At 41.6% G+C, this 24083-nt stretch overlaps 3 protein-coding genes across 9 annotated transcripts in view; all 3 read right to left on the bottom strand.

The window, feature by feature from the left end:
- Window positions 1–9508, bottom strand: part of KCTD7 (potassium channel tetramerization domain containing 7) — a 15965-nt gene extending 6457 nt beyond the window's left edge. Inside the window, exons 1-7 of one of the 6 annotated variants that reach the window (XM_086859632.1) lie at window positions 9472–9508; window positions 8487–8547; window positions 5276–5385; window positions 3873–3986; window positions 2964–3156; window positions 2137–2306; window positions 368–546 (exon numbers count right to left, since the gene is read on the bottom strand). In XM_086859632.1, coding sequence (XP_086715758.1) covers window positions 368–546; window positions 2137–2306; window positions 2964–3107 — 493 coding nt within the window. In that variant the 5' untranslated portion in view covers window positions 3108–3156; window positions 3873–3986; window positions 5276–5385; window positions 8487–8547; window positions 9472–9508. Of the gene's footprint in view, window positions 1–367; window positions 547–2136; window positions 2307–2963; window positions 3157–3872; window positions 3987–5143; window positions 5386–7016; window positions 7385–8486; window positions 8548–9471 lie in introns of those variants that run through there. The other 5 variants (XM_086859630.1, XM_086859636.1, XM_086859631.1 and 2 more) reach the window with 5 other exon arrangements.
- Window positions 8009–24010, bottom strand: TPST1 (tyrosylprotein sulfotransferase 1). Of its 2 annotated transcripts, XM_086859623.1 has the most exons (6): window positions 23154–24010; window positions 18157–18355; window positions 11335–11385; window positions 10392–10467; window positions 9472–9519; window positions 8009–8547 (listed from the first exon to the last, which is right to left on the bottom strand). In XM_086859623.1, the coding sequence occupies exons 1-4, from the start codon at window positions 24008–24010 to the stop codon at window positions 10423–10425; spliced, it is 1152 nt and encodes a 383-aa protein (XP_086715749.1). In that variant the 3' UTR covers window positions 8009–8547; window positions 9472–9519; window positions 10392–10422. The 2 variants fall into 2 exon arrangements, with proteins under 2 accessions (XP_086715749.1, XP_086715750.1); XM_086859624.1 differs by lacking the exon at window positions 10392–10467.
- Window positions 23965–24083, bottom strand: part of CRCP (CGRP receptor component) — a 41806-nt gene continuing 41687 nt past the window's right edge. The window contains exon 7 of the mRNA XM_086859637.1: window positions 23965–24083. Coding sequence (XP_086715763.1) covers window positions 24022–24083 — 62 coding nt within the window. The 3' untranslated portion in view covers window positions 23965–24021.

The raw sequence follows: 24083 nt of genomic DNA, 5'->3' as shown, positions 1-24083 counted from the left end.
AAATATAGAAAAATCAGATCAATCTCCGTTATCTGGTGAACTTGGCGGCCTTATTATATGCCCAAGTTATCTGGCCTTGCTACAAGGCCAAGTTTATTCAGTTGCAAGTCCTGACAGAACAAATGCAGACAAACCCTCTCATTTATTAACATTACTGCCTAATCTTGCTCCCTTTTAAGCATAGAAATCCACACCCTGGGATGCAGCAGGATGTGGAGACCTCAAAGATCCAAACAGCATGAAAAACACAGAATAAACTTCCCAGCTGCAATGGGATCAGTTTGGGAGCTGAGAGCAGACTGAAAGCATGAGGTTTAACCCTGGAATCCCATTAGAAGAAACAGTCAGTGCTACTTTGTTTATTTACCTTTGTAATATGGCATTAGGCCCAGGAAAGCTTGTCTAACTTTTTCTCCTTTAAGAGGCTGGATATCCTCTAGATTGTCTAGCAAGGGTCCTATGGAATAATACTGAGCTTCCTTGTACACTGACCTCACTCGCTCTCGGGGGGGCAGGTCACCAGATCGTAGGAAGTTTAGTATGTCTCTAAAAAAAAGGGCAAAAATATCATTAAGAAACACATTCCTGCCAAAACTGCTGCAGGTGGGAACGGAGAGGAAATGCTGGATATTCATTGTTTGCTTTATTGAGACAGTAACTGAAATAAATGAGCCATATTCCCAACATTTGTTTGTAAAACCGTTTGCCACGTTCAGGTTTCCAAGCCATCGTTTCACATTTTGCCTCAGCTGATGTCAAAACTCATTTGAAAAAAATATCAGAGGATTTTAAACCAAACACTCAGTGTGGAGGAAACCATTTATAACACAAAAGAGGCCAGAGTGTTTCATGGGAAAGAGACTGTGGTCACTGCATTTCAAGTTTAGGTCTGGGACAAAATAAACTTTTGCATTTTCCCAGAGAATCACATTCATGGACATTTTATTGCACACAGACCCAGCTGAATGGATGGGACATCTGCAAAGGAGGTTTCTCCTCACAGATCAGGGCCATTTACAGAATAATAATCAGAACTTTTAATAAAGAGAAAGAACATTTCCTTGTAGTTCTGAAACACTGATCAGCAACAGGATCTTTTGAAAGGGAAAGAAATCACTTTATAAGTATTAACCAACAAAACCCCTATCAAATAAACAAAAAAAATCACTTTATAAGTATTAACCAGTAAAACCTTATCAAATAAAAGAAGCATTACTGGAATCTTAGAATGACAACAAATACAGCACATGCTAACCTGGCTCTCTGTTCCAGTTCTATTTCAAATTGAGGTTGATAAAATCACAAATTAATTGATTTTCCAACAATTGCCTCATGTAAAGAAACAATTATTTTAGAATAAACACAGTGGCTTAGTCTATCTTTGTCCCAGATTATGGTACAACAAAATAATTCAAGGCTCTTCTGCTGAAGATAACGAGAAAATGTTTAGAAAGGAGCAACAAGAAATTTGGGCTAAATTGCAATGCGTGCTTTGGGCAAAGACCTGAACCCATGAACACTGATCACCTTTTTTAGCAATCTCACCTCAATTCAAACAGAGCATTAGTAATCATGGTTAGTTTAACTAAAAATAAAATCAAAGCTGAGTACTTAGGAAGGAATCCTGGAGGTGAAGGAATCTGGCACAACCAACAAACAATTTAGAAATATTAATTCTTTAAGGGCTTGTGCTTTTTTTTAGCAGTTATATCCTGTTTAAAAATTGAAAATATCAGATTTTCAACTGTGTAAGAATCCTCAATTCATTCCTCCCATTCCTTCTTCCTTGCAGATACTGAATATCAATTAAAACCCAGTGCTGTGCAAAGGAGTTTCCTATGTAAAGCAACACCAAACACTTCTTTAAACCATCAAAACAACTTGATACCTTGAAAGGAGATACTCTTAGGGAGACAATGCACAAATTCAAAGCATTTCTTGTTTTTCCTTTCCCATTTCACAACCAACAAAGAGTTTTTAACTGCAGTTACTCCTCTGATGGGTTGAAGGCGTGTAACGTTAAATGTTGCACAAATATAATTTAACTCCAAGAAGGAAAAAAAAAGGTTAAAAACAAGTTTAAAAATAAGTTTTTAGCAAGAACTTTCAAAGCTCGCCCTGAGGATCTGTACTTACCCAAAGTAGGTGCCATCCCTGTCGATGAAGTACCTGCCCTCAGCGTCCGTGGGGATGTAGTGCCTGCCGCTGAACATGGCTGCCAGCATGGTGTCCTCGTACCTGCGCAGCGTGGACAGTCTGGTGGTGAAAAACATCCCCCCCACATTCAGTGGGACAACTTCTGGGAACTGCAAAAGCAATCAGGACATCAGGAAGGAGCCTTCTGTCCAGCACAGCTCCCAAAAGGCACTTGCAGCTTTGCCACAGATGTGTGGTTCCTGCCCCACTGCCACAAATCAGGGAGGTTTGAGGGGTAAAAATGTGGATGCTTTGGCTGCTGGGAGGAATCAGGGAGTGGTCTAGTTGTAGTTGGGAATCTGAAACAGCAGAAATCACTCAGCTGGAATAGCAGATATTTGAGATATTAATGCTTCTTCTTGGCTCTTTTGGGGAAAGGAAAAGAACAAAACCAAACCCCTTTCCCAGCCTTACACAGAGAAAAAAAAGGGAAGAAATCTCAGGTCAATTCTGCTGGTTCCTTCACACAACTAGACTATACTATACACTGAGAAAATATTTGTATTTATTTACATCAGGCCTAAAATCTTACTATCACACCCCAAGATGCCTTAAGTACCAGAATAAACACTTAATTGCATATCTCAAGTCTAAACCTGGATGGAACTTTTAAGTAAAGCTGCCAAGCTACACAAATAAATTCAAGAGACTTCGTTTTATTCCAACATGTTAAGTGCGCTGGGTATATCCACAAGGAAATCCTGAATTGTTCAGCACCTGAGCAGTCAGTGCTGCCGTGATCATCCCCAGCTCAGGTGAGTTCTTACCTGCTGAGGCAGCAGAGGTAGCGCTTGTCCTGCCTGGGTGGCGGTGGGAGTGGCCGGCTCTTGGAAATCATCCTCTGCATCCGAGCTCGACATGGCATCATCCGGGGTGGCACTCACTTTGTTCTGCCCCGTGACTACCACCATCCCTCTGGCTCTGGGGAGCAGCTCTGCTGGGTAGGAGGCCGTGGCAGTGCTGAAGGGAGACCCAAATTAACCACCCGAATTACCGCGATCAGCGGGGCGCTCCCCGCAGCGGCCGCGTCGCCCCGAGCGTTGCCAGCGGCAGCGTTATTCCCGGGAACAGGAGGCGCAGGGATGCCGAGCGCCCCGGGAGAGGGCTGCGGGCAGGAACGCCGCTGGCACAGCTGGTCCGAGGCCCTCCAGCCGCGGAGCCGCTGGCAGGGGCTGGGAAGAGCCCGGCATCCATTGGCTGCGCGGTGCAGGGAGCGATTGGCTCCGGAGCGGCTTTGCAGGAAAATGTCATTTGCTGGGAGAATTTGGGTGGCCGCTGTCCCAGCCTGTCCCTCGCCAGGGGCGGGATGCAGGAACACGGCCCTGCCAGGGGCGGGACGCAGGGACGCGACACCCGGCTCCGTCTGTCACCTTCAGCCGGCAGCGGGCACGGGGAGGGCTCGGCTGGGCGCTGGAATTCCCTGGGAAATGGGAAAACCGGGATTTCTCACCAGCCAGGGAAAGCGGGCGTTTCCCTACCCGCTGCATCACATCACACCACACACGGACAAATATTTAACTCCCCTTATGGCGCTGCTAATTATCAATTGAATTCAACACCTACAAGGATTCTCGGTCCATCCCCAAAGGGAGGATGGGATGCACTGACAAAATGCACGATAAAAATGGTAACTGAAAAAGCAGAGTAGCAAAGAGAAACCCCGCTGCTCTCCTTACACTGCATTATGTAAAATCCCTGTTCCCAGGATGTCTCCAGCAGCATCACAACTCCCTAGAAAAGCCAATCCACTACCAGAGGCTCTATCTACCTCCAAACCTTCTCTAAAATCACTATAAAATACAGAAAGAGGAGGATTATTTGCACAAGCACATCTGGCGCGTTTATTTATTGATTAAAGGATGCTTTCCCTCAAAATCAGCAAGAAAAAAAATGACATAAATTTTTAAAATTCTGCCTTATTAATTCTGCTAACAGTCATTGTGCACAGTTAGATCTCAGCTCACAGAGGAAATACTGAGTTCAGAGAGAATGAACCCAGACAGACCTGGGATGCTCCTGAGCAAAACAGGTACTTTATATAGACCTGATCAGACCAAAGCTTACACATTTTGTGGGAGTGCCCACAGCCTTCTTCCCCCAGAATTCTGAGATGAATTCTAGATCCTGTTTAACACTCTAATAAACACAGATAAATGGCTACTGTGAAGTTCCAAACATTTTTCTTTAAGCTGCAGCTCGTCAAGAGGGTTGGCTCAGCTCAGAGAGGGATTTAATTTCTCTCCTCTATAGTTCATAATCATTTTTCCACCCCAGTCCACTGCACAGGCAGATAAATAAGGATGGAAGTGCTTCTGAAGGGCCACACCCTATGAACAATTTGAATATTTGTCCTAAAACAATGTTTATTCTGACATCAATTATCAAAACAACTCAGCTATGCCTCACAGATAAAGAATAGGCAAAATATAAATGAAAGATCATTTTGCTGGGGATTCCTTTAAGGAGGTAAACAAATTATCAACCAGAAAGAGCTTGCAGAACAGCATTTATAAGATGCACAGTCAAAAATTGAGGGTGAGCCTGTATTTACTGTGAATGTATTATTTATAAAGCTGCCACTTGACACCAGTGCTTTGGCTGCTATTTCGAGTTCTCTTTTGAGTACTTAAAAGAACACAAGATTGATGAAAAATGTGTTATTTGTCTGCATTTTTCAAGGATGTCCCCTAGATTTCACTTAAATGGAGTGTAGTGTGAACAAACATTCACTCCATTAAATATATCAGCATTATTGACCACAGAATGGGTTTCTGGGGTAAGTTCATCCATTTGGCACTGCACCAAAAAGGGCCTCTTCCCTAACAGAGCTAGAGGTCTGAGAAAAAGGGATTTGTCTCCCTCTTTCATAATCTCCTTCAATATGACACCAAGGTTTAAGAAAAAAAAAGCCATGAGACAGCATTAATTATGTTCCAGTCAGGAGTACCAAGCTTCTCTGCCATCGGAACATCCACACAAAACAATCCCTCAATAATGAGGTTTAGCAGACCGTCATGAGGCCAGGATTTTGAGGACAAGCTTAGTGGCAATAAAAACACAAATGACTGACAAGTTGAACCTGTTTTTTGATGTTCATTAAAAGGTGAGTGAAGTTCCTCTCTAGGCTGGCTTCACCTGTTCACCCAGGGAGCAGTGAAACAGAGCTGTGCTGACAGGAGCAGAGTCCTCCTAAAAGAAAAGCAGAAGTTAATCACTGCATTTCATGAAGAAAACACATCCATCTGAATCCCAGAATAGTTTGGGTTGAACTGGACCTTAAAGATCATGCCATGATCCACAGACCAGGTTGCTCTAAGCCCCATCCAAACCTAGGCTGATCTTCTTCTTTGCACTTAAAGCATGTGCAATAATTATTTTTAACTATGTGCAGAAATATTCCTTTGTTAAATCTCTCATTAAGTTTACAGAATTTATTAATTTAAACTAAGCAAATATCTCCATTTTACTTTCAAATGCATCTAGGTCTAGATCAACAGATAGTTAATGGGAAAACACCACCAATAAACAAAATTATCATTAAGTCAAATATTTGATTGAACCACACATCAGCAGCACCCAACTCTACTAGAAATGCCTCCTTCCAGTCCTTCCACCTGTCATTTAAAAGCAGGGGTTGCTTCCTGGAGCTTTGTTGGGGACAACTCAGATAGTGTCCCACACGCAGTAAAGAAAGCTCAGTAAATGAACTGGCCCTGCCAGTTTGACTTCATTCACCAGGGAATGGCAGCAACCCTTGAATTTGGCTTGATGCTAAGATTTATAAAAGCTTTTCAAGGCTCTGCTGTTCCCTCAACTTCTCCACATTGGTTTAAAGAACTTCTTCTTAAATACTTTCTGAGGTTGCACCAGTGTTGGCAAAGTTACAAACCCCAAAAAAGTACATGCCAGCAAAAAATGACATGATGGTTATACAGTCAAAGGCTTTTTCAGCAAGGTTCTGATGAATGAACCCATCATACAGGAGTCCCACACAAACTCCTGCTTGAACTCCTTGGGATGTGCTTTTTGGGGAGATAACCAAGTGGATTGTTGGAAGGCTCCCTCTTTTTAAAGAGAAACTGGGGTAGAATGAGACTTTATTTAGAAGTGTCTACATCACCAGCTTCAAGAGACACAGATGATCGAAAGGTTTGTGTGAACACAGAGGGAAAAGACACAAGATACAGTAAATTCCAATGAATCAGTGTCAGAACAGCAAAGAAACATCCTGCAAGAGGGGCTGGGATCTCTGAGCTGAAATAAATTGGCCTGGAGAATCCTGGACTGTAAAATCCCAGCATCTCTAGTCATAAACAGCGACACAGAGTCTGATGAAAGAGCAGTGTAACTCAACTTTTGCACTCAGAGCTAAGACAGGGTGTGTGGGTGGGTAGAATGGGACTCCCCATCACAGGGACCTTCCAGGCAGGAGCAGGACATTAGGGACACCTGGCTTGGGGCTGGGAGTGACCAGTGGGTGAAGGACACTGGGGCTGCACTCACAGGTGCCCCTCACACGGAATTCCAGTTTTCAGAGCTGTCTGACAGCTGTGAGGAGCACAGGCACCACACACACACACATCACCACAGCGGGTGGATGGGGCAGCACAAACCCAGGAGGCGGGCAAGCCAAGAGTCAGGCAAATAACCAATAATTCATTAATAACTAATTAATAATTAACTGTCACCTCGCGCCTTGCCAGGGTGACAGCCTGACCGGCGCCACCGCTCGCGAGGGGATGGTCCCGGCCGCGGTCCCTCCGCTCCCCTCACGCCCCCCGACCCCCTCCAGCCCCGCGGCCTCCCCGCCGCTGCCTCACCTGCCGCGGGTCGGTACCGGAGCCCCGGCCGCGGGGAAAGCCCCCTGGGGGATGGAGGGGATGAGGGGAGCGGGGCCGGCTGTCCCCGCCCGCGCTCACCTGGTGGTGCCCGCCCGCGGCTGCGGCTCCGCTCCGGCCCGGGGGAGCGGCCGCGGCCCCGCGTCACGTACGGGCCCATCCGGGTCCCGGCGGGCGGAGCCGCCCAGGCGGCACCGGGAGCGGCAGCGGCACCGGGGGTTATCCCTCAGTGCCGCGCAGCTCCGAGGGAAACGCCCAGCGTTAATTAGCCGGGGTTAATTAGCGGCCTCGGGAGCAGCGCGGCCGCGCTGCCCTCAGCCGGCAGCAGGGGAGGCCCCGGGACCGCGTGTGGGAGGGAGCGGGGAAATCCTCCTCCGGCACGGCACACAGCCGTGAGGGCAGCGGGCTTTATAAACATCCCAAACGCAGCAACGGAGAAACGGAGGAAAAGCAAAAACTCCGTCAGATCCAGAATCCGAGGAAATGCAAATGTTTTGGCAAGAACTCCTCCGAAAACCAGTGGGGAAGGTTGAAACCACCTTCACCACCTTGAACCACCGGGAGGAGCAGAAAACGAGGCATAACAACCATCCCAAAAATACCTAAAGGAAATAATAGTGTTTCACACTGTATCCTAAAGATCGAAACTTTAGGATACAACTCACAGCAGCAGTTTCCCCTAGCAGAGCATCTTTGAACAAAATTGTTTCTGAGGAATAAATTCAAGAGTCTAAAAATTACCTGCCTCTTCCTGCAGTGAACAAATCTCACGTTATACTTCTCAGTGGGACACTCCAATTTACTATTGTTTCATCACCCAGATATTAAAAGCAAACAAATGCTTAAATTGCAAACCTTAAAATAAGATCCAAACCCAGGACATGAGATTGTACCTTCCTTCACATCAATATCTCAAATTATTTAAATCTTAAGTTGGAAGCAAAACCATTAATTAATAAATAAATAAACAAAAATCACATTTAAAGCATTTATTTTGAAAAATAAAATACAAAAGATCATTGAATTGCAATTGTACATGTAATTTATCAACTTTTTTTTTTTAAATAAAAGATAATTAACATTTTCCACATATGAATTAAACAAACTGTTCCACCAAAAATCTTTCAGGACAAGCACAGAGCACTCTTGAAAGCTTCATACATTTAAAACCAAACTGCTACAAGAAACAAAAAAAAAAAATCTTTGAAGATGGAGCCCTGTAATTAAAACAAAAGAGCAATTTCAGAGACAGGCATTGCTTTTGCATTTTTTAAAACCTTAAAAAAATAGTTGTGCGAATGTAATGCAGTTCTACATTAACATCAGTGATTTTTTTTTTGTTGTTTTTTTTATAAGGTTTACATGCGCTCACAACAGCAAAATACAGAACAAAAACAGGATGAAAGAAACAGGAGAGAACATTCTGAAGAGAACAGGCCATGAGCAGCACACCACTGATCCCAGGGGCCAGGCCTGAGGGATCATTCCCATGGAAAAGGCAGCAGTTGATCTCCTAGGGGAAAAGAAATAAAGTTATGTTGGAGCTTTCCTGGTAATATTCAGCTTTTTATCCTGGACAGCATTTTGGAATTACAAATAATACAGAATTAAGAGTAGCCACTGTTGTTTCAGCAGGTGGAAAGTCACTGCCGAGACAAATCCCACGTATTTAAGGAATGTGGCTGCTCTGTCCATCCTTTATCATTAGAGAGACTGCTTGGAGCATGGTGCAAAAAAAATATACTGATTTTCAACTTTACAACCCAAACCTTTGTGACCCAGTGGGAAGTTACTGCTGGGAAATTCCCAGTTTGGTTTCTCAGAAACTGGGCAGGAGCTTTAGACAGAAATATTGCAGGTTGAAATCCATTTTTCAGAGCTAAGTGGCAAAATGAGGTTGATGCTTTAGTCATTTTAACATTGACTGTGTGAAAAGAGGATGGTTTCTCTATTGATTTCACAGTGAAGGCCTGTAATTCATCTCTGGGAAGCTTTTAGATCCATTATTTCTACACAGAACAGTGCTTTTGGCTATATTTAGGGTGTTTATATTTATGGCCACATAAGGATCTATTTTGGGGATATTTGTAGGACACATTGCTTTGGGCTATTTTTAAACTGGATTTAAATTCTGCCATCTTTTGTTGTCAGGCCAGAACATCTGATAGCAGGGCTGACAAGTAAAAATCCTGGATTAACACAGGAAATGTTGCATCTCTCATTCCTCTCAAACTGGTCTGGAATTTACTCAGCTCCCTGCAAAATTCTGTCAGTGTTTATTCAGTGACTAAAATGCAGCTTTTTGAAAAAACTGCCTATGAGATGTTAAATCAAATATTACAAAATAACTAATCTTTAGCAGTTTCCTTTAAAAAATGTATCTTCATATTTATCTTACCCATGCAGTTACAGAAGTTAAACCATGCTGTTGTATTACCTTCTGTGCAAGAAATGTCCATTTTATCCTCTATTCCATAGGTTCAGTCTGTCAAAAAAATAATTAAATTAGCTATTTTACATTAGAGGACAAAAATATCAGTACCAATGTCTGTTCTCCAAACCTTTGAGCTGTTTAGTTACATTATGTTAACACTAAATGAGAACAATATCAGCATCAATTTGATCAAGATTTTATGGTTTAAGGAATATTCTTTTACTCTTCTACAGTGCTTATTTTTGTCTTTTAGGTGGTCTGGGTATGGGTAAATCTGCTCAGATTTTGGCAAATATTGTACTTAAACCAAGTTAATTGTATAAATCCACCTCCTGGAATTTAGCAGGAACCTCCTTATCCTATGAAGAAGGAATTTATCAGTCACAGTGGCCCAAGTTCTTTTGGGATAGCTGAAAATCACAAACAGCATAATTTAACTGATACTGTATGCAAACAAGGATTTAAAGGATTTAACCCAGGATTTATTCAAAATCATGGAATTTTTTTTGCTAGCACACCGTCTAAACACGGTGTGCTCAATTCTGAAGGATCTCCCTGCATTTTCCATAAATCCTCTCAGCAATATTTCCCCTCCTGTTAAGGCACACCCTATTCCTGCAGCTTCATCTGTGGCTAATCCTGCAATCCCACCAGCAATCCCATGTGGAAGCCCCAGGAGTGACCCCAGCAGGCTCCTGTGAATTCAGCAGCACACATGGAGCAGACACTCAGTGACAGGGACAAAATGCTGGCAGCAACAGGGCTGGGATGGTTCTCCAGAGCTGAGCAAAGCAGGAGCACTGAGTGATCCAAGCAGGCAAACAGCCAGGAAAAAGCCAAGCCCACATTAGAGATCACACAAAGGCTGCTCAGAAAGATTTGGTGGCCACAGCAGGGTTATTTTCTGAAAACATGAAACACACACTACAGCTATGCCACTTCACTGATCCACGTTCATTTTATCTTGCCACGAGACTTCCTTTCTACTGTCTTCTTTGGCTGGAACAAAAGAAATCAGTTTTCTTTTTTAATCAAATCATTTTTATTTGAACAAACGGAGAAGTCAAAATGCTTTGTCTGTGGTAGATTCCTGGTATTTTTAACCTGTCCCATCCCTGGCAGTGTACAAGGCCAGGCTGGACAGGGCTTGGAGCGACCTGGGATAGTGGAAGGTGTCCCTGCCCATGGCAAGGGGTGGAAAAAAAATGGTTTTTAAGGTCCCTTCAACCCAAACCATTCTGGGATTTCACAATTCTGTGATATCCACAAAATCCTACAGTTTGAGAACTTCACATTGAGAGTTTCACAATAAGGGTTTTTCTTCTGTTTTTTTTCTGCAGGTCCTTTAGGGAGCTGATGACAATGAACAGCATTTGGGGAGTACCAAATTGTGAATTTTCAGTAAAACCTTAAGTTCCATAGCACACTTGACTGTTAAATCAACACCATCCCTATCCATGGCTGGGTTTGTTGACTTTGATAATATCTCTATTTATTTTTAAAATCTCTCAGCACTTATAAACTCTGCCCTCTGGACTAGACTTGCTTTAAACCAAGATAACAAAAGATAAAGCTCCTCTACAAGTAACAAACTTTGCAGTCTGGTCCAGAAAAGAGGTTCAATTTTTTCTTCCATTTCACAGCAATATTCAGGCAGCTCAGGTTAACAAACACCACTCTTAACTCTGGAGTTACACATGAATTCAGGAGAGGTTTGGGATGCCGAGTTCAAGATTCCATCTCATGGATAATCTGCAAATCTTGCCATCAATCAGAAAATCAAGCTCATGAAGAAATTGTTTATAAAGGCTGCTCGATATAATTTGCTGCTACACCCACAAAAAGGAAATTAATTCAATACTGTACCTGTGGCACTTCTTTGAGGAAGTCAGGAAGCTGAAATTCACCTTTATAGACCTGGAAAAACAAACAAAAAATTATACTACTTAAAGCTCTCATTCACTATTGTTTAAAATGCTGAAGAGCTTGTTAAGGGAAAGGAAAAAAAAAAATAAAGCTTTTTTTGTGTTGTTAGCATCAACTAATGCTAGAACATTAAATATTTTGGCAACATATTGTCTTCTCTCTAGAGGATCATTTTTAAAAGCTCTTTGCTTCTGAGAATAAACATTCCAAAGGATAAAAAAACGTAATCTGCTCTTTTTACTTTTCCAACACTGAAGTATACTTGAAGAGTTTTACCATCCTGTCTACTGAAGCATAAAGACTGATCATCCCAATGTCACGACTGTGGTCTTGTGTAATCATTTCAAAATAAAAAAGGGCACAAATCTATTTGGAAAAATTCCCTAAAGCCATGAAATGGAAATGGGGCTCCTCTGAAGCCTCGCTCTGAGCTGCACTCCCTGCTTTGCGTCAAAGGAAGGAGCTCCAGGAAGTCAGGGCATGTTTGTTACAATTTTCTCTGCTCTCCTATGTGCAGATGACCAGAACACAAAGCCATGCCCAGCTTGTCAATATTCTGCAGTGGCCTGGGACTGCAGCTGAGTCAGCTCTGAATTTCCTGCCCAGCAGATCCTGTGACTCACAGGATGGACTCAGAATTGGATTCCCATCCCAATCCATCCCTGGGATCCAAACCACCAGGCTTCACTGAGAGCAGGAATTACTGCACACACACACGTTGTGGCACTCTGATATTCCATGGTTTAGATAAAATAGGAACAGCTCTCATCTGTATTCAGCTAGGAGCCACTGGCATTCCCAAAGGAGCATTAAGGAAAGTCACACTGGGCAGAAATGCGGTGTGTGGCTATTGGAGCCTTGCTCCACTATAAATATTTATAAATCAAGGAGAGGAGTTCTCATTTTCTGCTTTTATCCAAACCATTAAAATGCAGGCTGTGTCCTGGAGAACAGGAATGGAAGTTACAAAACAACATTATCACAGCAAAAATGTTACAGAATAACCTCAGCAAGGGTCACAAGAGAAAACAGGATTTTTTGTTAGGCGGTGCTGATGTTGGAACGAACAGACAGGAACCTTCACCTTTTCTGGGAACCCTTAAAAACAGTTAATCCTGATGGTGGCAGCACTTTGTGACTGATCCAGAACCAGAAGGACCAAACCCAAGGCTCTCTCCAGAATCCTCCTCCTTTCCTTCTCCTGGAATTATGATTCAGTCTAATTTTTATATTACACATCTAGATTTTTGTCTGCTCTATAAACTTCACCTTTGCAGGAACAGCCATTACCCCTAATAAACATCTAACAACAGATAGTCAAGATCAGCAATGTTGAAAAGAATAATGTCACTGGAAAGCAAATGTTTTGAAGGTATTTCATATTATATTCACATGAAACTATCAGCATTTACACAGCACAATTTACCAAGGCAAATCTAAGCAGTGGCAGGCCAAAGACTAGGTTTAACACACAAATTTTGATTCAGAAGTGACATTACCTAAGGGCTGGTTTTGTCAGGAGGAGACTGCATAAAAACTGGTTTAAAGTAATTCCAAAAACATAAATGGTCCCTTTTGAATCAAAACCCAGGGATCAACAGCAATCCAGACATTCTAAAAACAATGACTCCATCCACAGCCAAAGAAATTAAAGAGGCTTCAGATTCCCAATCCTTTTCTGACCAATTTGTAAGTGTAAAACACATCACTCACAGTGGCATTAGAGAGACTGAAGCAGGATATTGGAATTATTTCCAGTCTAAGCAAGAATTCAGTAAAATTGAGAAGAAATGGTGTTTACCATTTCTAAGGGAATTATTTTGCAAGTCCAAATGGAATTCCAGAAGAGGGGGATCTGAAGCCTGTGTCAGTTTGTTGTTCAGTGTTGGCAGTATTCAAGCTGCTCTATTAAAAAACCAAAACACATTCTTATAGCCAAACAGAACGGATATTATACTCAAAAAGAGATCAGAAAACAAATTTCACATCCAGTTGCCTGAGAAAACCCCTCTAAACACACAGGGAGAACTTCAGAACAGAAGTGTAACCTATTATTCTTTTTTATAGAAGATTAAAGCATTTATTTTCACCCACTTTCCAGTCTGCTTTGAAAAGAGTCCCATTATATTTGGTCAGTTTCAGCACACAAAAATAATGGGATTTTTTTGTGTAAAAGTCACTCTGCAACCAAGTGTGCTTGGGCTTGGTAAACTTTAAAACATGTTGCAGAGTATACAGCTGTTGATGTTTAATTGTAAAAGAAAAAAAAAATAATCAAGAACACTGGCAAAAGCAGAGCTGAGATCCTTTCTAGAACCACTGCACAGCACATGGAGGTACCCTCAGTCTTTCAGATTTTTCTGAACTTTTAAGGCAGCTTTAAAGGTTTACACAATTCTTCACCTCTGCTGGACCTCCCAAGGCAGGGCCATGTGGGATGTAAATGTTTACCCAGGAGGGACAGCACAGTGAGCAGGATCTTACACAGGCCCAGCAATGTCTGCCAAAAGGCAGCTTGCAACCACACCTCAGTTTGCATTTTGGTTGGTAATAACTCTCTTTATGTATTATTAATCACATTTATGCAGAGATAAAGGGTTTGGGGTTTTGTTTTTGTTGTAAAAATTAGATAGCAGCACCTCTGGCGAAAAACTATGTGAGAATCCACATGTTGGAAGAAACACTGCCTAAATGGAATATTCAATAAATTTAGAGGACACTGAGAAAGTCTGCTGTTGTGGTCACAAAAAAAAGATGGAATAACCCCCAGATTTTTGTTTTAAATATCAGAGAAAAAGCCCCCAAAGCCAAATGCCTTTATGACCAGGTTCATCAGTGAAAATGGAGATGCAGGGCCCTGAGCAGCTGGGCACTCAAACACCTTTGACAGCACAATTTTCCTCATCCCTTAGGATACATACACTTTTTACCTTTATCAGAGACTGCTCCTGCCCTTAAAATCTCAAAGACAAACTCTTGAAATCCTGGTTGTCATGGATGTTTTGACTTGGAACAGGAGATGGTTCCTCACAATTTAAATCAGGAATGAGACCACAGTGAGTAAACTCTGTTTTTATCTCCAGATGTTGCCATCAGCTGAACATAAAACACCATCAGCTGAAGACAAACCAGAGCTGGAGAACAGCTCTGGGCTGTCAGGAGAAGAATCACTGTGTTTGAACAGTCCTGGTGAAAGCCACAGCTCTTTCTCTGGAATTCTGCAACTTCCACCTCTGGATCTCTCCATGACAGGGAGCACAACTTCATGAAGAAGTTAAAAGAACTTACTGAAGTGTGTATTCCAAGAATACAAATTTATTTAGTGGGAAGGACATGCCAAAGAAAATCTGATGTAATTCATTACAGATGGGAGAGGAAACCACTGTGCCAACCATAACACAACAGTGCAGCTTCTCGTGGGCAGGAGGCAGAGCTCTGCAGCTGGGAGCTGCTCTCTCTCCTCTTCTGCTGGGTTCTGGCAAACTGCTGAAACTCACTTTGACACAACCTCACAGTACTGATAAGGACATATCACACGCTGCTCTAATGAGGAGTGAATGTATTTCACCCCATGGAGATTGGGCTACCAGCTCACACACAGCTTAATTATTTGCATTTTCTACATAATTTGCAGATGAAAACTTATTTTATTTCAGGATGTCGATTTCCTTTGTCCTCAGGATGTAGAATTTGTTAAAACTATACGGGGGAACAACAAGTAATTATGTATCAAAAGGAAGGAACCCTTGCAGTGAAAAATTAATAGATCAACAACAGAATTACAAGAAAACCACATGTTCAGTGAAAATCACCCTCCTTGGAGAGGTCACATGCAGAGATCTGCTGAGCAGCACAACCCTGGCCAGACCTTGCTCTCTCTGCTCTGCATTCCTTTACTGAGACAAGAGAAACTGTCAGAAAAGATAATATTGCCAGTCTTAACAGAAAACAGACAAACAAAAAGTTAATGGCTTTGTTAGTGAAAACACCAGAAAAATCTGAACTTGTGGCTCACCCAGTGCAGATCTCATCAGAGATGTTTTATTTCCTAATGCAGCACTGGGAGAGCAACACAACAAGAGATGGAGTTCCCTTCATGCTCTGCTAGTTCCTCCAATAAAAGCAGAGGGGTCAAAGTACAAACCCAGGTTGTTTCTTGTTATTTTTGTGCTGTGCTGCAGGAGCACAGAAACCAAACCTCAGCATTTTGGTGTCCTACACAGGTTACAGGCAAGTGAAAAATCCAAATTTAGCAGAGACCATTACTTCCTTTGCATTACCTACAAAGAGATAGCATTTCTAATTTAAGCACTGTCCTTTAGCTGGAGAAAACCATCATTTTGTCTCCAGACTGAATTAAAAAAAAGATGTTTGAGCTGTTCATATGGAACTCACCAGCAGGGGACAGAAAAGGAGAAATGAGGAATAAAGAACAGAACTTGAGTGTTCAGAAAGCTTAGGAAAACTAATATTTTGCACCACAGCAACCATTTCTTTCCATTTTTCTCCAGTACCAGCCCCTTTTTTAGAAATTTTTACACAGTTGGTTCTCACTTCCATGATTGAGAGCAGCAGCTTTATATTGCTGAGCATTATTTTCACTGTTAAGAGCAATTTGTGGTCTTTTCCAAGAAGGGACAGATTTTGCTCAGCTTTAGAAGTCTGAACTTTATCTGTTTTCAATGAATACAATTCAAGTTCTGTGTTCACTTTAAAGGCTTGGAGACCACAAACACAAATATAAATATAAGAGAGATGCTTCCAAACACAAAAAGAGCCAATAAATGGCTACAAACAAGATCCAGATATTCTTACTATGCACTGAAGAACAATTCTGGAAACATTTTCTTTGAACAGCTTCATCCATATTCCAGATATCCAGTACAAAACTCTGTGAAAGGCTATCCCAGGTGAAGAAATTTAAAGAAAGTAAAAGAAGTGCTACAGTGATTTACAATTTCACCAGCTCAGAATACACAGGATCTTAACTTGCCAAGTGCCAGCTCCAAAAGGCTGGAAAAACCCAGGTTTATTTATTTTATCCAATTAAATAAATGCTTTCTTCTCCAGGCTACAGCAGCAAGGAATAAATTAGCACAAGTTCCTGGAGGAGAAAGGAAACTGCACAAGAGCCATCCCTGATGGGCCAAACTTACACACCAGAGTCTGAAACAGTTTGAAATCTTTATGTTGGTCTATTTTCAAAGAATATTCTAAGTTTTGAAGATGAACCATCTTGAACTCTCTTGTTTTCAGCATTCATTCAGAGCACCTCCCTCATTTTATCTGTACAAACTATGCATGCAAATGGAATTTTGGCAAAGAACAAGTGACAAGAAAAATATATACTGGGTACTACAATAAACAACAAATTAAAATGCTGTCTAGGGCTGTAAGTAAAGCTATTAAATTAAAATAGCAGCCAAAATATTACTGAGTGTTCCATATGTCTGCAATATTTAGATCAGCTTCAGTTTTTAACAGCTGCTCTTAGCATTGGTAAACAAACAAATTATCCTTCAAAGCAAACTTGGAAAAAGCCTCAGTAAACCCTCAGCCTTTGAATTAGGTTTTCATTTCTTTAGAGAGATGCTCCTGGCTTTGTTTATTACCTGAATTCCTCTCTTATGTTTTGAAATCAAATCCATTTCAAGAAGTGACAGAAATCCAGACAATTTTTACAGCTTGGCCTGAGATTGCCCCACACAGGTGGGGGCCTCAGAAAGGTCAGCAGGCTGTAAAAACTTGTGTCAGTTTTATCAGTGAGATACAACCAATACAATTTGCAACTTTTAATACTGAACACTTTTTTTAACTGCGCGCAGAAAAGTTAATTTGATTGTAAACCTTTAAAAGGGAACTTATAAATTATAACCAAAAAGGGTAGGTTACTTTTTCCATGCAGAGCTATCAGCTATGAATTAAAACAATCAAGCTGCCAGCCTTTATTACACTAATTAATGATTAATGAAATTTTTTTAGAAAAGAAATAATGCAAAAATGTTCAGAGACTTCACAAACCCCCAAATTCCTTTTTCATTCCTATCTATCCCATCATTATTCCAAGGATCAGAAGGCTGGTGGAAGACAGTCCTTATAAATTGTTTAATTCAATTTTTTTTCCCCCCTGATTACTCTGCTGCAGCAGCAAAAGTCACCTTCTTTTAATAAACTATACATGCCCAAAAGGAACAGAAGCAGAGTTATTAATTCTATTTCCAACAATGGTAATGACTTTTTCAATAGATACCTCCAGGGATAAACAGCTCTATAGCCCAACTACTCAAATTCCAACAACATTAAATTCAGACCCAAATCCTTAAATTTAGGTTAATCAGCACCAGACCTTTCTCTGAGCTGTTTGAGCTGTTCTACAAAGAATTTAAAAATCAGACATTTTGATCATCGTGGGCTATTTTCTATGGGTCATTTTTCAAACTCTACCAAGTATTTGGGGTATAATTTTGTGACAGAGCTTCTGCCAACCCTCATGTATAAAAAGCTGAGCTCGTCCATCAAGTTTGAAATCCTGACAAGAAAGCTTTTTCCACTGTTAACCAGTTCCCCAACTTTCTGGGCAGCTCTCAAGAGGTTCAGCTCCACACACCAAGCAAAGAATTCTTTCATTTTCCCCCAAAGAAAACACATTGTGAAGTAGCAAAAAGTATTAGAAACAGACTTCAAATCCCCAGACCAAACACAAGACTCCTGCTCTAGAGCTCATATCCATTCAGTCAATAATTAAACACACAAAAACCTTACCCTCCTTGTGTTTTCCACCACTTTCTGATCTGGCTTCCCATAATTGGGGGGGTTGGCATAGGGGTCATAGCCCAGTTTGGCCAGCATGGGGGCAATCACTGGCATGTCCTGCAGGACATCAGCTGGGATCTTCCCAACCCACTTGGACAGGGCTTCCACATTCACTGGCTTGATCACTTGGTCAGTGGATCTTTCAACCCTGGGAAAGAAGAAAAAAATAATTTATAGTTTCCACTCCAACCAATTATTCTTCAATAGCACTAAGACCTTAAGCTTGTTTTCTTTGGTTTTTTTTCCTCCCATTCTTCTTTCCCTCTCATAATTTCATGTTTTCTACAGAGCTGATGGGAAGTGAAGTTTTAATGAGAATAATTTGCACAATATTTGCAGATGCTGCCTGGTTTAGGCTCTAAAGTTTTCACATGCTGAAACAACTCCTTTATTCCATAAAAGCAGCAGAGAAAGCCCAAGAGCTGTTAAGTGAAAAGTAAACCCACATGTACATATAAATCTGTTTTCCCACATTTGCTGTTTAATTGTCTAGGATGTATTAAAAGTTTTATTCTAAATTCTAATCCATGTGTTATTTCTTCTCACAACCACTCTGTGGTTCACTTTTTTTTAAATTTGTTTAATAAAAGAGAGACCTAAGATGACAGAAAGCTACAAAGTACAGAAATATTTGTCATAACCATTCCTTTGACTATTTGGCCTTCGCATACATCTTAAAGGCAAGTGCACAATCAGTGTCATATTTAGAAAATAGTTGATTTCTTGTTCATTTAATTAACAGTCCTAATGTAATTTTCATTTTTGCTCTACTTTTGTGGAGTGTTTTTGTTGTGTTTTCTTTTTCCAGGGAAGAAATCTGGCACTGCTTTGTTCTGTCTTTACAACTGTACGACACATAACTTCTTTACTGTGTTTATTTTTGGAACAGAATTCAGGCTGAATAATTGAAAACTCTCTGAGTTTTTACTCTAAATAATTTAAAACTTCTTTTCTGACCCCAGAAAGAGTTTGGATGTTATTGGACATATAAAAGGAATATTTCTGTCTGCCTCACACCTGATCCTGAGCACACACCAGTCACCAGAGTTCATCTTGCTCCTCTTTTTTGTTCCTCATCAGAACTAAAGTCCTCCCAGACCAGAGGAAGGAAATCAGTCATCCAAGGCTGGAAGGTCAGTAAGGTGAAATAATTGCAATACAATCAACAAAGAACAAACCAGACAGGGAAATGGTCATAAGGAAACTGTCTTGGCAAGCAGGGCCTTCAGATTGGTGTTTTATGAGAGCTGGAAAGGATCTGACAAAATAAAACCTCTAAAACAACCCCAGAATTTTCAGCTTTGTCCTCTTCAACCATTACCAGAGACTCAAACCAAAGGCAGGATCTCAGAAGGGGATTTTGGGACCAGGGAGTTGTGACTAAATTTCAACCTTCTGAGGGTTGTTGGACGGAGCTCACAAGTGTGGATGGAAAATTTAAAGGTTTTAAAAGTGGGTTTTTTGGTGATCTTTCTAATTAGAAGATGAGCATCTGACTCCACATTAAATTAGCAAGAAAAGAGCTGCTAAAAATTGAGATTCAGAAGTTCAAAGGCAAAAGCCAAAGCACCACAACAGGAGACCAGAGGTGGATTGGGACACTCAGGAAAAAATTATCACGAGATGTTAGGAAAAAAATAAGATTTATGGTCCTCAGACAGAGCCAACCAAGCCTAAAACCTCTTCACCACAACTGCAAATTGATTTGAGCACTTAAAATCAGGATGATACTGGGAGAACCAGGCAATGAGCCTGGCTAAGAGCTTGTTGGACCCCCCAAAAATAAAAATGGGTATTAGAGATAGATTTGAGCCTAAATTTGTCACATATGGATTTCTCATCCTGATGTCGAATTTTGAATGTGTGTTTTGTCCCTCTGTCATTTTAGTCTTTGCTAACAATACCCTCAGCATGAAACACTTCCTGGTGTCTGATAGCAGGGACTACATTTAGCTGCTTCCAAGCACTGATAGAAAATCCACTGCTCCACATTTGGTCTGGTTAAATCTTTCTCTGTCCTTTCAGTTAAGGTGGGAAGGAAAATAAAACAATTTATGGGAAAGATTCCTCAGATAAAGAATTAATGAAGACTGTGAGGGAAGACAGACTGGAGGCAAGAGGAAATAAAAATGTAAAAATCCAAACAGAAAAACAAGGAAACATCAGCTCTTGGGAAAATTGATTATATGGTAGTGATTCCAGGTATGGGAAGAGTTTGAGATTTGGGAGGAGAAGAAGCAGACAGGACTAACCCCAAATAATTCTGTATCTGTACCAGAATCAAACGAGAGCTATGTACTAAATATAGTAAATTCTGAAGTAATTCTGCCTAGACAGCTATTTCCATAATAAACCTAATAAAAATTGCTCTAGAGGAGTTGACATTTCTTTACATGTCAGCACAGCTGCTTTCACTTAGGCAAAGGCCAGAGCTCAATTAACAATCCTGGTTAGAGCATGGAGTCCATAATGCATTCCTTCAACAGCCACGTTGGCAGGGAATTCAAACCACAGAAAATTCACACTCCTACAAATCCTAGACTGCACATCCCTACAGCCCTTGCAGTGTTCCTGGATGAAAATCAAAATAAGGGGAGAGAAATCAATTCTATTTATTAGCAGGTAATAGCATTGTTATAAAGGTCTTTTAGTGACACTGTGATCTCTTTCTCAAAATGTTTTTAAGTATCTCAAGATGATAAAAACTTGTCAGATTTCTTTTCAAATAATACCTCCAACAATTAAAACACCTCCAGGCATCCTAGGCTGGACCTGAGCCAGCAGCATAAATTTGAAGTGGGTGCTGAGCCTGTCTGCAAGATCTGGAGGTGTTTCAGGTGAGTGAAAAATGATTAAAGGACAGGGCTCTGCTTGTTTCCAGACGTTTTTACACAATATCACAGCTGGGGATGCCAAACCCAGCAGGTTTTAACTGCAACAAGGGCATCAGACTGGGAAATCTCAAGCTCTCCCTGTGCAATTTCAACTGGAATCCCATAAACACACAACACAGGCATTTAAGATTTTGATATTCACTGGGTTTTCTGCAGCCCCTGAAAGCCTGAGTCACTGAAATCATTATCAAATCCTGCAACTGAAAACCAAATTTCACCACCTACTGCAAGGGTATTAGATTAGATAAACCCACCCCAGACATAACACCCATTTCTCAGTCCTTTCCCACCATTGCTAGAGCCTCCTGAAATCAGAAATTGCTTCCCCAGATCATCTCCTGGGAGATAATAAAAGCACATGAAGAACTCTGGGATCACACTGAATTGAGGGTCACCAGAACATGTCCACACTCGCTTGTCTTAAATGTGAAGGTTTTACTGAAAAAATAAACACGAGGCCACATTTGACTTTGAACAATCCATTTTCTTCATTTTTAGAAACAAATATTCTCAACTCCTCACACCTCATTCCACCAGATTTAATAAGAAATATTAGCAAGAATTCAGTGAGGTTATTGAGTTTCACAGTATAAAGGTCCATTAATTTTTAAAAACACAAATCTGGAAGCTGTAAGGCAGTAATATTTTACTAGAAATGGGATTATTCACAGTTATTTTTTACAAGACTCTTAAAGCTTGGCAACCACCCATTTATCTCAGTAAAAATAAGTTACCTCCACTCAGGTGCTGCTGAAGCAGCAACAAACCCCAGGAATTAGGGAAAAGTTCCCATGTGGATCAGCTTCCAGGGAGGTATCACAGTGCCCTGCTTCAGGTTAACATTTCCACATTTTCAATCTGCTATCAAACAACAGTGCCAAAAAAAGGGATGAGATCCCTTCCTGATAAACCCTGGGAACACAGTGGAGGCTGTTTCCTCAGTGGCAATGGTGATGTGAAACTTCCACACTGTAAATATCTAATTGTTACCTGAGTTTTAAGTTCTCTTTGTAATCACTGATAACAATTTTGTATTTGCTTTAAATCAAATGCCTTTACAATATATTAGAAAACCCACAGATGTGTTCCTAGGCATTAAATAAAGGGAATCTCCCCATTTTTCTTTCTCAAAACTGGAGTTTAATAGAATTACTCTGTAACAGTCTGTGTGTCCTTGCTGTGCAAGGTGCCTCTCACTCAGAAGCACTTGGCAAGTGCTGAATATTCCAAATCCAGGAGCTGAGTAATTTAACTGGGCAGGCCTTGCTGCTGGAATAGGGCTTCTTATTCAGTATTTTAAAAATTAATCTGGTAGATTCAAAAGTAGGAGTGTCAAAAATTGACATTTTTCTCTCTCAATGTAAAGATGAAACAGCTTCTGTATTTCAGTTGTTCAGCTGTGAACAGTGGCAAAGAAATCAGAGTAGTTTAAGCAGAGAATAAATCAAATTTTCTTTTAACAGCACCCATCTAGTTTTTCTAAGCAGAGCTGGATTTTGGATTCTGAAAGCAGCTGATTCAGGTGCACAGATGGCCCAACAGAATAGTGAAAGATTTGCTTACAACAAGGTTAATTTTCATCAAAATGCTTGTCCTTCTGGGAACACATGCCAGGAGAAAAGCTGCCAACTCTGCTTTCTATTCTCTTGGAGAAGTTTCTCCAGTTTCCTGGAAGAGGATGTTCTTGGCAAACTCAGCTCCAAGGCCATTCTTGCACTGACAACAATATTGTTGCTAAAATCAAATGGGTGATCTGGCTGGGATGGGTAACACCAGTCTAGATAAAATAGCTCAGGTTTATTTTGGGGCACAGAGAAAAGCAAAGCTGACATCAGATATTCAAATTCAAGCTAGCCTTGACCATTAAAAGTTTTCTCACATTACACACATAACAAATATGAGACTGCAGAGCGTTAATTAGCAATGACTTATTTTCAAGATGCATCATAAATCAGCTGCCCAATGGAGAAACTGAAACCAAGCTATGATTTTTACATACAAACTGTACTATTTTAGAGCAGCACAAGGTGAAGGAAGAAGGCTCATACTCACTTGGAAAGAGAAACCCCCCCAGCTTTTCCAATCATCTCCTCATGGTGCAGCACTGCCTGGTTCCATGGGATGTGCAGGAACTTGAGGAGAGTCCTCATCCACCTCTCAGGGTGCAGCACCAGCTGTTCGTAGTGCACCAGCATGCACCTGCCAAAGCCCACCTCCATGCACTGGTTGTACATGGTTTCTATGGCCCGGTTCCACTTGGTCAGGCAGTCCCTGTAGCTGTTCAGGTCAAAGCCAGCTATTGTGACTTTCCTGGAGATCATGGAATGCACAGATGCACGGCCATCCCGGACCATCAGCAGGAATTTGGCATTGGGGAAAATTCTGGCGAGATAAGTTAGGGATTTTAAAGCAAAGGGATCCTTGTTACACAAATAGGGAGCGGGCTCGCCGTGTTTGACGATGATCTCCAACAAAAACGCCTGCATGGCTGAATCCAGCACCTCATCCGTGACCCCGGCCTCATCCAGGCGGATTTTCTCCTTGCTGGACCTGGCCCACATCTGCTTCACAGCCAGGATCCTGGGGATCACCCTGGTCTCCTCCCCGCAGCGGATATCGGGGTGCGCGTCCAGCATGGCGCGCATCAGCGTGGTGCCGCTGCGGGGCACTCCCCCGATGAAGATCAGAGGCATGTCCTTGCTGTAGGGCAGGGTTCTGTTGGTGCTGGCACTGGGGGCTGTCCCCAGCGTGGCCCTGGCACCGTCCCCCCGCGGGGGCTGCCCGCGCTGCTCCATGCGGTGGTGGCACTCCATGGCGTGCTGGCCCAGGTAGAACACGGTCACCGAGCTGATCACCAGGCACGCCAGCAGCAGGTTCTGCTTCAGCTTCCCGACCATCTTGGGCAGCATGAAGACACCTCCTACTCCAAATTATCCTCTAGTTCACGTGCCATGGGAATCCTAATCCCAAATAAATTAAGGT

The sequence above is a fragment of the Cyanistes caeruleus genome, chromosome 21, assembly GCF_971803275.1.
Source record: "Cyanistes caeruleus chromosome 21, bCyaCae1.hap1.1, whole genome shotgun sequence".
In the NCBI taxonomy this organism is placed as follows: Eukaryota; Metazoa; Chordata; class Aves; order Passeriformes; family Paridae; genus Cyanistes; species Cyanistes caeruleus.
The sequence above is the reverse complement of the archived record's forward strand: the minus strand, read 5'-3'. Positions and strand labels throughout refer to the sequence as shown.